Here is a 15,564-nt window from a genome sequence, read left to right on the forward strand (position 1 = left end):
AGTCCACGTGCAAGAGAGAACGCAAGTAATGTTCGCACGCAGGTATCACTGCAAAATGTGAGGTCCGGTTCGAACCTTACACTTGGCAAATGATGGATGCTTGATGGCCGTCGGCCGCCTGCGCAGTAAGGAGAAACGAGGTATTTCTGTGATTCGTCTTCTTCGGGAGACATTCCGATGGTAGTCGTGGAACCCAACTCCGATGTGCTTTCGAGCTGTGTCCCTGTGTGCGTCTCAGGGTCTGCCTGTCGACCCAATCAGCACAGGGGACATTGACTTCGTGGGGTGAATGTCAAAGCGCAGCGATAAGCAGCAGAGTACCAATTCGAGATCTTTAAGATAGTCTAGGACGAGGGAAAGGGCCTATCAGGGTGATACTGATTCAGAGACGCTGTGCGCTGCCGGGCACGGTTGCATCTGGAACACGCGCTGCAAACAACACGTCAGTTTTGCATACCGACAACATATCCGAATTTACATTTGCTCTGACATAATGGCGGAGCGGTACGAAGAGGTGTGGGGTATGGCTGGCTATCCGTACGAGTCTGTATGCTTGTGGGTTGTGGAGACGCGTGGATGGTGCAAAGCTGATCAAGGCTTTGAGCATGAAGCCCTTTGTGCTTCTCGCCACGGTCTTGGAGGCTGCGAGGAGCAACGTCGGCTGCTGCAGGGCGCTTCCACGTTTGAGGAACGCAGGCACGCAATAACGAGGAGGGGCTGCTGGAGAGGCTGCCTGCGGCGAGCGCGCTGACTGGCTTGTTTGTGATCCCACGCCATCATTGGCCCGGGTTCCGGCTTCTTCCCTCTTCCCCGAATAGAAACTCTTTGTCTTATCTCTTACTCTTGACCACCACGCCCAACATGCTCAGCTTCCATTAGAGCCGCCGCCCAGTAGTGGCCAGCACTGTCCCCAGACATGACAGGGCTGACCGCCGCGGGAGCTAACCCGCTCGTAAAAAGCACGAGTACCTGCACATCCCATGGCCCGCTGCTGAGTCGATGAATACTCCACCGCGCACTGCTTCCATCTCTCTTTATCTCCCACGCATTCACATGTCGGCGTAGTCGTTTCAGTTGTCACACCGCTGTCCGGGTGCTCCCGTGTGTTCCTGTTCCGTGGTCCTGGCTGTGAGTACCTATGATTGCTTATCTTGTACACCAATCCTCCTTCGGCCCTGCCTGACTTGCTTCTTTCTGTATATCAGTACAGCTTTGACCCCAGCTAATGATCCCATCCTAGAATCCCCTACGTCTTGATCACGCCCAGACATCCACTCTTTCACATCTGATTCGCAGCCTTCTCTCCTGGCCTTCCATGCGCCTTTTGTTTCTCGACCATTTGACAGTCTATGACCAAACCGGGTCAACTCCCGATGTTCCTCAGTAACACACAGCCACGCGCTCATCTGGCTGCCACCCCGTTTTCTTCCGAGGAAACCCAACTGCCTCGCGGAGAATGTGGATTCATCCAGCCCGAATCCTCGTCGAGCAGTAATTCACGCCAACGCTGCTCATGTCGAAGTTTCTACCCTGACTCGATCGTACGGTCTCGCTGCGGGTGCGGACATCAAGCATGGCACCACGAAACCCAGCCTCTCTCCGTGGTCTCGGTCGACCAGTTCCTACAGGTTGTGGAACAGATGAAGTTGTTGAGGCATGAGGTCCGTCGACACGAGAGCGTGGCGGAAGAACTGAGGCGAGAACTTCTCAGGGAGAGGGCAGCTAGAGAAGAGCATTTTCGGACATACAAGGCACTGGAAGCACGACTGTACGAAAACATGAGGCTGTTGAAGATCACCATGGACGACAGAGTGGAGGCGGTGGTGGACAGAACCTCGTCGTTCAGCGACCAGATCAAGGCTGTCCAAGAGCGCCTGACGATGGTGGACGAAGTCACTATGGAGCTGGAGAACCGAGTCGACAAAGTTCAACACCCCAACGGCTTTACTAAGGATGACACCCCAGTCGAGCCAACGCCCAAGCCTCGCCTGTCAACGCCAAAAGTCTCACCGGTCCCTCAGGTCCCTCTGCTCATGCAGCCGCAGCACATGCTTGGTCAACTGCCAATACGAACTGACAAGAAGTATCCGTTGACCTGGAACGTCCGTGTCATTTTCGTTCCTCGAAAGTCCCAAAGATTCGCATTTGACCCAGACAGCAATGGCTACAGAAGGTGTGCGTCTCGCAAACTCCAGCAGAATATTGAATTTGCCGGTCAGGACAGCGCCTTTTTCGCTTCCAGAATCGAAAATGCGTTCAGGAGTCTCTTGCGTGGTAGAGCATGGATGCCGCTAGTGGGTCACCGTCCTCCAGATGAACTGTATGGTCGCATGGCACTTACGATGCTTCCGCCTGATCTCGTCCATCGTGATCTTTGGGACCATCCTTTCGTTGAAGACCATTGCATCGCTCACGACAAGATGCAAGGGGACGTTCTCTACATTACCCTTCAGCATGAAGACGTTACGTGGAACGAGATTCGGTTCCTGGCTCCCGTCCTCGGAGCCGACGACACTTGTTGGGCTCACGACCCAGAGCTTGACGGCACGGTCAAATACAAGAGTCTGGACACTGAGATCATGTACGATTGCCAGGATCCTCCTCCCACATATTCATCTCGAACTCACTCGCTGGCGGACAGGGCGCCTTCCAAACTCGACGTACTTGCCGACTCCGCTGCTATGCTGAGTCCCATTGAGCGTGCACGTACATCGTCCATCCACTCCAGTCTCATGCGACCATCGCTCGAACGAACCCAGACCGCTTCTTCTTCCCAATCGAATCATCGTTTCTCGTCTGAGCGAAGCAGTCTTCGAAGCTTTGACACTGAGATGGCTGATGACGAGCATCGTGACAAGAAACCAAAGCTCAGGTCAAAGGACAGCGCGGTGAACGTCAGTGGTATGGGCCATGCGCAGCAACCCATCTACGTGTCGGGTCGTTCAAAGCGAAAGATGCCCGTGAAGGAGAAGGGCCAAAAGGAACCTCTCCATTTCAGCGTCACGAACGTTGCCAAATGGAGGCCAAATCTGCTGCATCCTCATTCATCAAAAGGCAAAGATGTTGCTCATGGTCTGTAATGTTTTCTAGATTTCCAACGTTTTTGTTATTTTCAAGGCGTTTAAGAGCAGAGCCTCGTTCAAGCGAAGGATACCCATCGGCGTTGTACTGTACAACTGCATCCGCGGCACAATCACCGCCACACAGCCTCATTTTGTTTATAGACTGGGTCTCTGACCTTGAGCGACGGCACGTTGTATCAACATGCAATACAACATACATCATCTCGGTATTACACCGCTTCTCCATATGCCACAAAATGCCGAACCGCTCTCAAGAAACTCCAAAGGACCCTAAATGTACAGTGCAAGCTGACCTTCGAGCCTATACAGGAAAATTCGAACCTTGTTACAGATCAGTGCAAGAGAGGCAGGAGATTGAATCGCAAATGGTCTGTGAAGCCGTGGCACCGACACCGTATCGACTGCCTAGATAACGCGGCGCGGGCAATCGGTCACATATGTGGGTCCTAACGCTAAGCGTTATCTCACGGTATGTGTGAGCGACACTTATCAGCAACTCTCGTTTGACCTTCGAGATGATGTACGGCAGCCAAGAAACGCCCTCAAAGCGACATTCGAAGCTCAAGCGTTGCCAATGCTGCTCTTGCTCTTGCCATACCTTAGCACATGAGACGAAGACGTCGCTGGAGAAGATCGGAGATGAAGCCTCCAAAGCAGGGTCGCATTGCGGGGAAGGCAGTCAAGCGGAGCCCCAGATCCGGGGTCGTCCCACGGCATATCGTGCTCTTGACATCTCAAAACTGCAGCGGCCACGCGACAAAGCCCAAGACATGTACTTGACGAACTTAAACTGATGCCCACCAGGGTGAATTGTGCCGGATAACCCTTTGCGGCATCCCTGAACAGCACACATGTCAGACCAATTTTCTCCAAGCAAAACGACCATGCTGACGGCTGACAACCTTGGAAGTCAATCTCCCCACTCTCGAGGATCTGCCACACCACACACGAGCAATGATAGACACACAGGCCTGCCCACCACGAACGGCTGTGACGCAGGCAAGGGCCGAGCGTATCAAGGGCGGCGAATCTGACAAGTTACGACGTTGAAAGCATGCGGAAGAATACTACCCTGGGCTTGTCTAACCGTTCTAGCCTGGTTTACGGATGCAGATAAGGCCAGGATGCTGCAAGCCTATGTAACTGTAAAGCGACATCGGTTGATCCTGCGTAATGAGCGCATGAGCGCGATTGTACATATGCTCTTAACAACTCGCCGATGCGCTTCTGGGATCACTTCGTCATACTACCAGAATTTACGACCACATCGGTGTCGGACCTTGCGCAATTGTGCTCGATCCCACGCACACCTAACGAGGCTGGCTATATCGAACAGCGACCATGTCTACCAGCCAAGACCCTGAGCTTGCGAAGACTGACCTCAAGGTCACACATTCAGCGTCTTCGGGAGACGCCGCACCTGCACCCATCGAGGGCGAATCCCAGCATCTACCTAACTTCGAACACGAGAGGGCATTGACATGGAAGTTCGACCTCCGCATCCTGCCCATGTTAGCATTGATGTACTTGTTCAATGCTTTGGACAAGGGCAATCTAGGCAATGCGAAGACTGATGGCATGGACAAAGACCTCGGCTTCAAAGGCAACCAGTACAACGTCATGTTGTCGGTGAGTACATCCTCAGATTATTGACAGAGTATAGCTGACTGCAAACAAGATTTTCTACGTTCCGTACGTTATCTTTGCGCCACCAATTGGCATGTTAGGGAAGAAGTACGGCCCCCACCGTGTCCTCCCCATCATGATGTTCTGCTTTGGCAGTGCTACGCTTCTCGCAGCATCAGTGCAGAACTGGAGCGGTATGATGGCACTTAGATGGTTCCTAGGGATGGCAGAATCGGCTTTCTTCCCGTTAGTTATCTACTACCTTACTACCTTCTACCGACGTGGCGAGCTCGCGCGTCGTCTGGCTCTGTTCTACGCTGCGTCCAACATCGCCAATGCTTTCTCCGGGCTGCTGGCTTTTGGTGTGTTCCAGATTGAGTCGAAGCTCGACAGCTGGAGGTACCTTTTCATCATCGAAGGGAGCCTCACAGTCTGCTTCTCCTTCTTCGCATACTGGTACCTTCCCGAATCCGCCTACAAAGCCAAGTTTCTCACAGAGGCCGAGAAGCAACTCGCCTTCCAACGCATCCAAATCGACTCCTCCTCCGTCGTAAACGAGAAATTTAACTTCAAGCATGCCATTGGCATCTTCAAGCACCCCTCGACGTACGGCTTTCTGGTTATCGAGATGTGCCTCGGCGTCCCCTTGCAATCCGTGTCACTCTTCCTCCCGCAAATCGTCGGCCGCCTGGGCTACGACAAGATCAAAACGAACCTTTACACCGTTGCACCCAACATTGTGGGTGCATGCGTGCTGCTCATTCTGGCTTTCGCGTCCGACCACGTGCGCCTGCGCTTCCCCTTCATCGCCCTCGGGTTCCTGCTCACGTTCATCGGGTTCGTCATCTACGCGACCATCGACGTAGAGCACAGCCTCACGGTGGCGTATTTTGCGTGCTTCATGATGACGTGGGGCACGTCCGCACCATCTGTCTTGCTCTCGACGTGGTACAATAACAACGTTGCGGACGAGAATCAGCGCGTCACGCTCACGAGTATTGGTGTCCCGTTGGCGAATCTTATGGGCGTCGTGAGTAGCAATATCTTTCGCGAGCAGGATAAGCCCAAGTACATTCCTGCGCTGGCGACGACGGCGGCATTTGGCGCGACGGGGTGTGTGTGCGCGCTGTTGTTGGGAATCTATATGGTGCTGGATAATGCGAGGCGGAATCGCAAGCAGGGTGTTAGTCTTAGCGCGAGGGATGTGAGTACGGCGAAGTTGAGGGATGGACCGAAGAGTGCGGACTTCAGGTGGTTCTTATAGTGTGCTTTGAGGCAAGACAGATCGCTCTAGTCTTGGGGTTTTCTAGAGAGCGTCCCATGCAATTAAATGCCAACAGCAGTCACCACCGGTGCCGGCTTGACTTCGCCGTGCACGTGGAACACATTGGCTGAGGTGCACTATGAATCTTGTGGGGACTCCGCATCGTCCAGAGTCACGCGCAGCCGTTGCCTGGATCCGGCTGGGTTTGGAGCAAGGCTGCCAGGAATGAACCAAGAAGCATAACGAATGTCGATGATGCTTGAGCAGACCACGATCCAAAAGCTTCTCTTTTTTCATAGCGGTCAGGCCGTCGTTAACCTGAGACCTATTACCAATCTGTAGATGAATAGGATGTTGATGCGGCCGTCGACCGCGGCTGTCCACTAGCGTGCAGCCTATCTTATCGCCGAGCTCCAGCTGCGACATGATCAGCACCAGCCTCACCACGAGTCACACATCACGGGGCCGTAGCTTGGAGCTGCCTGTCCTCATTACTGAACCCCCTCCCTCCTTCAACACACCCCAGACTGCTGAGTCTGAGTGTGCATCAACCCCTCCTACTTCACTCGAGTCGTCCACCACGGTGCTTGATAGCGCCCTAGCCGATAAGCACGACCGAGCTCCCGGCAGCTCACCCAAACACGCCATGGCAGGCAAAGGCATGGTGCCCATTCTCGTGGGCATGATGCTGTTGACAGGATGCTGCAACACACTGCTCACCAAGTACCAAGTATGTTCCGCGTACTCACATCAGCAGGGCCTTGACACTAATCTTACCCAGGACATGCAATGCGTGCGCAACTGCGACTCTCCGAACCCCAAAAACCGGCAGCACTTCGAGCAGCCTGTGCTCCAGACGCTGCAGATGTTCATTGGCGAGATGGGCTGCTGGCTCGTCATCGGCCTGTTCTCGCTCTGGACGCGCTACGCCGGTGCACGCGCAGGCTACGAAGCTATCCCCGACAACGACGGTGTCGAGACACCAGCGAGCGACGAGAGCGAGGGAAGGGACGTTGCGAATCCGCTCAAGCCTGCGCATCCCGACGATGAAGGCAGGATTCCGCTCGAGGGCAGGAGCGTATTTCTGCTTGCGCTGCCAGCGTGCTGCGATATCGCTGGTACCACGCTGATGAACGTGGGACTGCTGTTCGTGGCAGCGAGCATCTACCAGATGACACGAGGAGCGCTGGTGCTGTTTGTTGGCCTGTTCAGCGTGTGGTTCCTGAAGCGCCATCTGGGACTGTACAAGTGGTTCTCGCTCTTTGTCGTAGTCTTCGGCGTCGCCATCGTTGGACTGGCAGGCGCAATCACAAAGGACGACAAGGCAACGCCCGGCCACAAGGCGGCTCACTCCGATATGGTAGCTATGGATGTTGCGCCCCCCATGTCTCAGGCGCTCATGACCGTCATGGGCGTGCTGCTCATCGCCGGTGCGCAGATCTTCACGGCCACGCAGTTCGTGCTCGAGGAGAGGATCATGGAGAAGTACGCCATGGAGCCCATCAAGGTTGTGGGCTGGGAAGGCATCTTCGGGTTCCTGGTCACCACGATCGTGATGATTGTCCTGCACTTCGCCGTCGGCACTGGTTATTTCAACGCGAAGGAGGGCCTGTACGAAATGACGCACTACAAGGGCATCGCCGTCTCCTCCCTTCTGATCATGATCAGCATTGGGTAAGTCAAACTGCAAAACATCAACGGCTCTGCTAACGCCGTCCAGTGGCTTCAACTTCTTCGGTCTGTCGGTGACACGCACCGTTTCAGCCACATCGCGCTCGACCATCGACACGTGCCGTACGCTGTTCATCTGGGTCTTCTCGCTCGGCCTCGGCTGGGAGACATTCAAGTGGCTTCAGGTCTTGGGCTTTGCTTTCCTTGTGTATGGAACGTTTCTTTTCAACGATCTGATCAGGCCGCCGCTGAAGGCGTGTGTGGAGAGGAAGCCAGAGCCGCTGCTGCCCGAGGATCCCATGGAGCATCACTGAGTGTGAGAGGGCGAGTTGTACGTAGTGAGGAGGGAGGGCGCATGTCGGGTCCAGCATCGGCGTTTGTGAAGGTTGATTTTGCATGCGTCGAATTATAGCATTTACATGACATTCCATTACTCCCCATGTGTCGGTGTTCCCGTGCTCATGGTGGTGATGTTCCTGCCAGCTCTCGTGTCGGGCAAAAGACGGGATGCAAGGTTTGGAGATGGGGGGTTTTCAGATGATTTGCACAAGATCTGTGAGCTAACAGGGCTTCTGGGGACTGCAGTTAGGTGTTTAATTACATCCAGCTTTCTCTGTGACACGAGAGGTGATGTCTGCCAGTTGTGACGCTGAGGCTGACGCACTAACGCACTCTAGCGCTAAATAAGCGAAGCACATTGCGAAATCGCGACCAACGCAACTTCCTCGAACGACAACCACGACGGCACGGCCTATCTGAATCTCAGCAGCTAACCACAGTCCGACAATATGGCCACCACTCAGTCTGCCATCTCCAAGAGGAGAAAGTTCGTCGCTGGTACGCTGCACCTACACCCCCCCTCCCCCCCCCACCCTGAGCACGAGAGCGATCGGAGAAACTGGGGGTGTAAAATTAAAAGACGAGGGACATGAGCGAAGAATTGGAGGCGCAATTGCGACGTCGCATACGCAAGAACGAAAACGCAGGCTAACACCCTATAGACGGTGTTTTCTACGCCGAGCTGAACGAGTTCTTCCAGCGCGAGCTTGCTGAGGAGGGCTACTCCGGCGTCGAGGTCCGCGTGACGCCCACCGTCACCGACATCATCATCCGCGCCACCCACACACAGGAGGTTCTCGGAGAGCAGGGTCGCCGCATCCGTGAGCTCACCTCGCTCATCCAGAAGCGCTTCAAGTTCCCCGAGAACTCGGTCTCCCTGTACGCCGCCAAGGTCCAGAACCGCGGTCTGTCCGCCGTCGCCCAGTGCGAGTCCCTCCGTTACAAGCTTCTCAACGGTCTCGCCGTCCGCCGTGCTTGCTATGGTGTCCTCCGCTTCATCATGGAGTCTGGCGCCAAGGGTTGCGAGGTCGTCGTTTCCGGAAAGCTCAGAGCCGCCCGTGCCAAGAGCATGAAGTTCACTGTAAGACTTATCGAAATCGCCATGTCGAGATCTGTATATTGACTGCGTGCAGGACGGATTCATGATCCACTCCGGTCAGCCCGCCAAGGACTTCATCGACGAGGCCACCCGCCACGTCCTGCTCCGCCAGGGTGTGCTCGGTATCAAGGTCAAGATCATGCGCGGATCTGACCCCGAGGGCAAGGCTGGCCCCTCCAAGACCCTCCCCGACTCCGTCACCGTCATCGAGCCCAAGGAGGAGCAGCCCGTCGTTCAGCCCATGTCCCAGGACTACGGCGCCAAGGCCGTTGCCGCCCAGCAGGCAGCGGACGCTGCCAGGCAGGCAGAGCAGCAGCAGGGTGAGGGCGAGGCCGCACCAGCCGCTGAGGAGCAGTAGATTGCAGCGTGATTACGGGGCGCATGAGGTTACGAAAAGGCTCGAAGCGGAAGCTTATGATGCATCTTCCTTTGCACGTTCGGATCGGACGGGTCTGCTTTTGACTTTGAGGGCGGGCGTCGAGTCAAGCATACACTCTTCGATACACCCAAATACCAAACACCAAAACAAGGCTCTGGCCACCGAGTTCACTTGTCGATTATAACAATACTTGATGCGTGTGAGTTAACCATCGCAGCACATCGATAATTGTACACATATCTGGCATGTACTCGGACCTAGACATACGACCATATGCTTAGTTGCCCCCCGAATCCCAATTAAGCCGTCTCACTTCGCACAGTGACCTACCGCGCTCACATATTCTAGACATTTTGACCACTCGGCTTGGACGTACGTTGGATTCTCCTGGTGTGTGACTGAACCCTACGACATGAGCCAAGATGTATGTTTCTCAGACATTCGAGTCGCTGGGGCAAGGCATGCTTTATGAGGTCCAAACACAATGGTGTTATTTCTGAAGAAGAGAGAAAGAAACAAAGTCTTCATGCACCTGGATGGGGACCGCAGGACTCATCCAGAAGTTCTTACACCCTGCAGGACGTCGAAACATCGAGGCACTCAGGGGGGAACAAAGTGGTCTATGGATGGCCCGACGGTCCACTCTAACCCAAACCTTCACCCCCGGCCATCAAGCTCACGTCAAGCCTGATTACATAACACCCAACCTGTTCGCCCTCGACAACAGCCCCGATCGACATGCCAGCCGCCTGCCCCCGCCTTCCAGAAGCCCACGAGGCTACCCAGTGATGATCAAAAAATGTAAATACGATCAAAACTCAAATAGCCATCCACCAATGCGCTCGGCTCCTCGCCCTTCCGCCACCCAATCCGGCAACCCTTCCTGCCCTTAGCTTACACCTGAGCCAGCAGCGGCTCGGCAGTTCACCATGTTGATATTAGCCCCCGTCGCAAATTGTCCGGGATCTGGGGGGTTTCCGCCAATCTGGGGGGTTCGGAGCGCTGCTACCCCACAATATGCACCTCGCTTGTAGGTGTGTACTTCGTATTACGGCAGCGTGGCTCAATTTGCGTGAAACTTGTGCGCCGTGAGCGAAAGAGGTCTGCGGGCGGGATATTGAGTGCGGTTCGGTCTCGGACCGCGAGGTAGGAGGTCATCTGCGGATATGGTTACTGCAGCGGAGCGAAGAGAAGAGGGGATGGCCCGGTGTCTTCAGTGACCGAGTATAAAGCCAGGTCGGTGTGGACCTCTAGCACAGTACTCAGCGTGCCTCCGTCCCATCGTATCCCGCCATGCGTATCCCCTCGCTCCTCTCCCTGTTCTTCGCGACCACGACCCTCGCGGCGCTGCCCTACAAAGGCATAGACTGGTCGTCGCTGCTCGTCGAGGAGAAGGCAGGCAAGCAGTACAAGAACAGCGCAGGCCAGGTGCAGCCGCTCGAGACGATCCTCAAGAACACAGGCGTCAACACGGTGCGGCAGCGCATCTGGGTCAATCCAGCCGACGGCAACTACAACCTCGACTACAACATCCAGCTCGCGCGGCGCGCCAAAGCCGCAGGGCTCAACATCTACATCGACTTCCACTACAGCGACAGCTGGGCGGACCCGGGCAAGCAGGTTGTGCCCGCTGCGTGGAAGAGCCTCAACCGTGACGCGCTAGTCAAGCAGGTCTACGACTACACCAAGAGCGTGCTGGACCGGTTCCAGACCGAGGGCATTCCGCTGCGGATTGTGTCGATAGGGAACGAGATCACTGCGGGTCTGCTGTGGCCGATCGGGCAGCTGAGCAACACGGATGGGCCCAAGAATGTCGCTGCGCTGCTGAAGAGCGCGTCCAAGGCTGTCAAGGAGTCGAGTCTGTCTGCTAAGCCCAAGATCATGATCCACCTCGATAATGGCTTCTACTGGGGCACTCAGGTATGTTCGCTTCCCCTCCTTGCTGCTGTCCTTTTCCTCGGGCGATAACCCCGGAACTCCACGGCGCGAGACGAACGCAGCTAACCAGCCCAGGAATATTGGTACGACACAGTCCTGTCCTCAGGCGGGGGTCTATCGCTATCCGACTTCGACATTCAAGGCGTCAGCTACTACCCGTTCTACAACAGCGACGCAAACCTCGGCTCGGTCGCATACAGCATGACGCAAATGGCCAACAAGTACGGCAAGGAAGTGCAGGTCGTCGAGACCAACTGGCCCAGCTCGTGCCCGAACCCAAAGTACGCCTTCCCCGCGGACACGAAGAGCATCCCCATCTCCGCCGCGGGCCAGTACGTCTGGATGCAGGAAGTCGCCAAGCGCGTCGCGGCGGTGCCGGGCGGAAAGGGTACGGGCATCTTCTACTGGGAGCCCATGTGGATTGACAACGCGGGGTTGGGGTCGAGCTGTGATTGGAATTTGATGGTGCAGACGAACGGGCAGGTTATGGAGGGGATGGGTGCGTTCAAGGTTATCTAGTGTGGCTCTTGAAGGGGTGTTGTATTTATATAGGTATATAAATTATGTTTCCTAGAGTGTATTGAGGTTGTGTCTCTCGTAACTGGCGTGATGTGCGGAATACAAAAGTGCAGAGTACAGGCAGGTTGTAGAGGGGATGGGTGCGTTCAAGGCTATTTAGAGTAGCTCTTGAAGGGGTGCTATATTTACATACATATACAAATCATTTTCCTTGGAGTATATTAGGGTTATGCAGTCTCTCGCGACCGTAGTGAAGTGGATTGTCAGTTTTCCTGCAAGGATGACTCAACTGGCACGTTCAAATCATCTCGATCGTGCTGTTCAAGACTCGCGTTGGGTACTCTCCAAGTTCTTTGGCTGCGAAAAAGGATGTTGGTCGGATACTCTGCTTCTTTGGAAATGGAAAGGACAAACTGCACGCATTGTGAAAATGCTGCGGCTTGAGGTGAAAGCGACCCACCCGCAGTGACGCTTTAGGAATCGCTCCCGCATCGCTGTTGTAGGCGCATGGATCAGAACAAAAAGCCCTCCTGGCCAAGAGAGTTGTGGAGAGCATTCTACCACCTCTTTCTAAGCATTCTATCACCTCTTTCTAAGTATTCTACCACCTCTTTCTAAGCATTCCACCACCTCTTTCTAAACATTCCACCACCTCTTTCTAAACATTCCACCACCTCGCTCTGAGCGTTCTGAGCAGCTCCTCCAAAGCATCTTGATCGTCCTGCAAACAGTCTGGAAACCGTACCCTCCTCTTCACATCGGCGTCATTCTCACGCTCAGGCCAACGCGAGTCTTCCCATTCAGCGATCGCATAGCGTCCCCCACGCTCAGCATCAGCCTCTCGCCATTCCGAAGGTCCGTCGCCGCTGTCAAATATCACGTAGCGCGACCAGTCAATGGTAGGAGGCTGGCTGTAGCGATCCGCGAAGCCTGTGTCGGCACAGTGTGCACGCTTGTAGAAATCAACTCGGTCAATTGGACCGCGACCCATGGAGAAGTGCTTCAGCTTCGGTAAGGCGCTCGCGAGCTGTCGGAGGACTGCGTGCCATCGCAAGTCGGAGAAGTGGTTCGTTGTCGGTGGCCCGCTGCGCGATGTGCCTGGGAGCCGTTCTGACCATAGGTTGTGCACCTGACGTCGCGTCAAGCGCGATGCATGCATGATGGGACAGCGGGTGAAGACCAGTTGCTCCAGCGTTGGGCCGTGCGAGGTGATGAAGTCAATCTGCCAGTCATGGGCAATGGTCCATTTGCCGAACGCTAGAGACTTGAGATTCGGAAAGTGCAGATTGTTTGGTTGCCACCGTGGATAGATGCCCCAGTAGGTGTTGCAGTGAAGCGTTAGGTGTGTGAGTTGGGACTGCAACGGCTCCAGCCACGTTGCACTCAAGTACATGTTGAACAGAGCATGGCGGTGACGGATCTCGATATCCAAGTCCGTGGAGGCGTCGTTGCTCCATGTAGTGATCAGGAGATGTAGCTTGTGAAGCTTAGTGGAAGAGTGGGCGAGCTTTGGCCGCTCGACTTGACAGTCGTCTTGGAGGTGCTTGACCGTCAGAGAGTCCATCGCTCCACGGGAGAGAAACTCGTTAAAAGCCAAGCCGAGAGCCGAACAATGATTGTTGACGCATGCATAGGCGGTGTCTAGCACCAGCGTGTGTAGGTTCGGCGGGCGGGCAGAAGTCCATTCAGCAGCTCTTTCTCTCCACCATCCCGGCGGCGGGTGAACATAGCACCCATCGTCGGGGTTCTTGTTATCTTCCCATTGAGTCTCAAGATTGATCTGTGTTGGTTCGCATCAATGAAACGTAGCTTCAGGTGCCCAAATCAGCCTATGCTCGGATACTCACCTGACGGATGTAACGGCGGAACACATGGTGCTGCAACAAGCCGCTGAACCTGTTCGCACTCTGCACCGTGAAGCGAAGGGTGGCCACACCAAACAAAGCTTCTGCGGCGATGTCGCTGAGAGCTCTGGAGACGAACCGTGTCGATTTCAAGGCGGCGGTGTCAAGGTAGTTGAGACATTGGCGCTGAATCTCGACAGGAAGCGACGAGAACGTGGTCACCATTGCTGTTGTAGCTTAAAAGTGGCAAAATGTAGATTACACTTCAACCTCTAGATAGGCTCCTTGTACAAGGTTTATTCTCTGCGACAATTGCAGAGTGTTGTTGGTGGAGGAGAGACATCTAAGCAACGAAGTTGTTTGGAAGGAGCGGGAGCCTGGGTTAGCGCGGTTGCCTCACCTGGCACGGTCGAGACTGCACGATACAGCATGAGCTCTAGAAGTGGGTGCAGAAGTGATGAGCAGAAGCAATGGGTGCAGAAGTGATGAGCAGAAGCAATGGGTGCAGAAGCAAGGCGCTCCAGAAGTAAGGGGCTCCAAAGCCTCGATGTTGTTGATGTGAGTCTGATATTCGTGCCTTTTACTTCTTCCCTCCCATCTCCTTTTACTTCTTCCCTCCCATCTCCTTTTACTTCTTCCCTCCCCCTCCCTCGCCGTTCGTCTCGAGGTAGTCTTTGATGCTGAACATCCCGGTGCCTCTGTCGAGGGGCTTCGCTTGATCAGGGCTGTGCTTCCAGCCAATCATGTAGATCAAACGAAAGGTAGCTGGAAGAGAGCCGTCGTCGTTTCCGTGCAAGGATCGGTAGATGGCGTCGGTAGCCAAGAGCACGTCTTTGTGCATCCCACCCTTCTCGCGGGTCAAGACTGCGTTGGACTCGCCCATGGCCTGCAGGTCCTTCATGAGGGCAAAGGTGTCTGGGTAGTCGACAATGATGTCGTCGACATCGACGGTGAGGAGGTTGAAGCCGGCCTTTTGCAGCAGGCCACCGACGTCCTTGACGTCCGCCAGAGGTGAGACGTGCGTGGCAACACCGCCACGGCGATCCTGCTCTGCCAACTGCAGAGACGTGCGAAGCTCGTAGAGACTGTCGCCTCCCATCATGACGGATATGAAGGGGCTGTCCGGCTTGAGGATGTTGTTGACCTGGGCAAGGACGGACGGCAGGTCGTTGATCCAGTGCAGGCTCAGGCTGCTAAAGACGGCGTCGAAAGTATTCGCTTGGTACGGAAGCAGCTCAGAAGTCGGCAGGACCTCTCTCACAATGTCCATCTCCTTGTTGAAGGGCAGGTCGACGTCGCGATGCAAAAGGGCGGCAGACGAGTCGGCGGCAGTCATCTTGCCGATACGCTTCGACCGCGGGCCCTTTTCGGGCTCGTCTGGAGAGGGCTGCGTGAGGGCATTTGCGACGTTGCATGCGTTTGCACCGAGGTCGAGGACGTGGGGGAAGTGGCGATTGATGTCCTGTGAATGAATCAGCATTGAGCATGGAGGCCGCGGACCACCAATGACTGACGAGAATGCGCTCACACAAGCGCGAGGCTACCTCGTCCCTCAGGTAGTCGACACTCCGGCTTGCCTCGACATTGGCTGCGGCGCGCTCCTTCTGCATCCACTTGTGCTGGTTGCTGAAGATGTCCATGGCGGGCGCGCCGGGGGCCTGGACGGCATAGCAGCGAGCTGCGCGGAGAGGCAGCCCCCGCCGTGTCAGGGGCGGTATGAAGGCGCGGACTGACAGCGTGTTCATGGTGGAGTTTTCTTCTTCTTTTGGGCGTGAGTGCAGACGCAATGGCGGGAGTGAGTG

General features: G+C 55.3%; 7 protein-coding genes across 7 annotated transcripts; 4 read left to right on the top strand and 3 right to left on the bottom strand.

Moving 5' to 3' along the window:
* Positions 1 to 1,007: 1,007 nt before the first annotated feature.
* Positions 1,008 to 3,339, top strand: M421DRAFT_277668 (uncharacterized protein). The gene is made up of 3 exons (XM_033588865.1): positions 1,008 to 1,153; positions 1,241 to 2,581; positions 2,642 to 3,339. Exons 2-3 carry the CDS (start codon positions 1,350 to 1,352, stop codon positions 3,078 to 3,080), a joined length of 1,671 nt encoding a protein of 556 aa, XP_033444850.1. The 5' UTR covers positions 1,008 to 1,153; positions 1,241 to 1,349; the 3' UTR covers positions 3,081 to 3,339.
* Positions 3,340 to 4,424: 1,085 nt separating this feature from the next.
* M421DRAFT_72022 (MFS general substrate transporter) lies at positions 4,425 to 5,973 on the top strand (the record flags this gene model as incomplete). Its single annotated transcript, XM_033596839.1, has 2 exons — positions 4,425 to 4,712; positions 4,762 to 5,973. The coding sequence occupies 2 exons, from the start codon at positions 4,425 to 4,427 to the stop codon at positions 5,971 to 5,973; spliced, it is 1,500 nt and encodes a 499-aa protein (XP_033444851.1).
* A 646-nt stretch (positions 5,974 to 6,619) lies between these two features.
* On the top strand, positions 6,620 to 8,635 carry M421DRAFT_103724 (uncharacterized protein; the record flags this gene model as incomplete). The annotated part of the gene is made up of 4 exons (XM_033586933.1): positions 6,620 to 6,703; positions 6,755 to 7,647; positions 7,694 to 7,898; positions 8,591 to 8,635. 4 exons carry the CDS (start codon positions 6,620 to 6,622, stop codon positions 8,633 to 8,635), a joined length of 1,227 nt encoding a protein of 408 aa, XP_033444852.1.
* M421DRAFT_277851 (uncharacterized protein) lies at positions 8,613 to 9,206 on the bottom strand. Its single transcript, XM_033588867.1, has 2 exons — positions 8,885 to 9,206; positions 8,613 to 8,832 (listed from the first exon to the last, which is right to left on the bottom strand). The coding sequence occupies exons 1-2, from the start codon at positions 9,125 to 9,127 to the stop codon at positions 8,704 to 8,706; spliced, it is 372 nt and encodes a 123-aa protein (XP_033444853.1). The 5' UTR covers positions 9,128 to 9,206; the 3' UTR covers positions 8,613 to 8,703.
* A 1,226-nt stretch (positions 9,207 to 10,432) lies between these two features.
* Positions 10,433 to 12,033, top strand: M421DRAFT_277975 (glycoside hydrolase family 53 protein). Its single transcript, XM_033588869.1, has 2 exons — positions 10,433 to 11,381; positions 11,475 to 12,033. The coding sequence occupies exons 1-2, from the start codon at positions 10,755 to 10,757 to the stop codon at positions 11,916 to 11,918; spliced, it is 1,071 nt and encodes a 356-aa protein (XP_033444854.1). The 5' UTR covers positions 10,433 to 10,754; the 3' UTR covers positions 11,919 to 12,033.
* A 448-nt stretch (positions 12,034 to 12,481) lies between these two features.
* M421DRAFT_277863 (uncharacterized protein) lies at positions 12,482 to 14,188 on the bottom strand. Its single transcript, XM_033588868.1, has 2 exons — positions 13,766 to 14,188; positions 12,482 to 13,698 (listed from the first exon to the last, which is right to left on the bottom strand). Exons 1-2 carry the CDS (start codon positions 13,985 to 13,987, stop codon positions 12,577 to 12,579), a joined length of 1,344 nt encoding a protein of 447 aa, XP_033444855.1. The 5' UTR covers positions 13,988 to 14,188; the 3' UTR covers positions 12,482 to 12,576.
* Positions 14,189 to 14,390: 202 nt separating this feature from the next.
* Positions 14,391 to 15,507, bottom strand: M421DRAFT_8699 (S-adenosyl-L-methionine-dependent methyltransferase; the record flags this gene model as incomplete). Its single annotated transcript, XM_033597599.1, has 2 exons — positions 14,391 to 15,224; positions 15,277 to 15,507. The coding sequence occupies 2 exons, from the start codon at positions 15,505 to 15,507 to the stop codon at positions 14,391 to 14,393; spliced, it is 1,065 nt and encodes a 354-aa protein (XP_033444856.1).
* Between the last annotated feature and the right edge of the window lie 57 nt (positions 15,508 to 15,564).

Source organism: Didymella exigua (genome assembly GCF_010094145.1).
Source record: "Didymella exigua CBS 183.55 unplaced genomic scaffold M421scaffold_37, whole genome shotgun sequence".
Taxonomy (NCBI): Eukaryota; Fungi; Ascomycota; class Dothideomycetes; order Pleosporales; family Didymellaceae; genus Didymella; species Didymella exigua.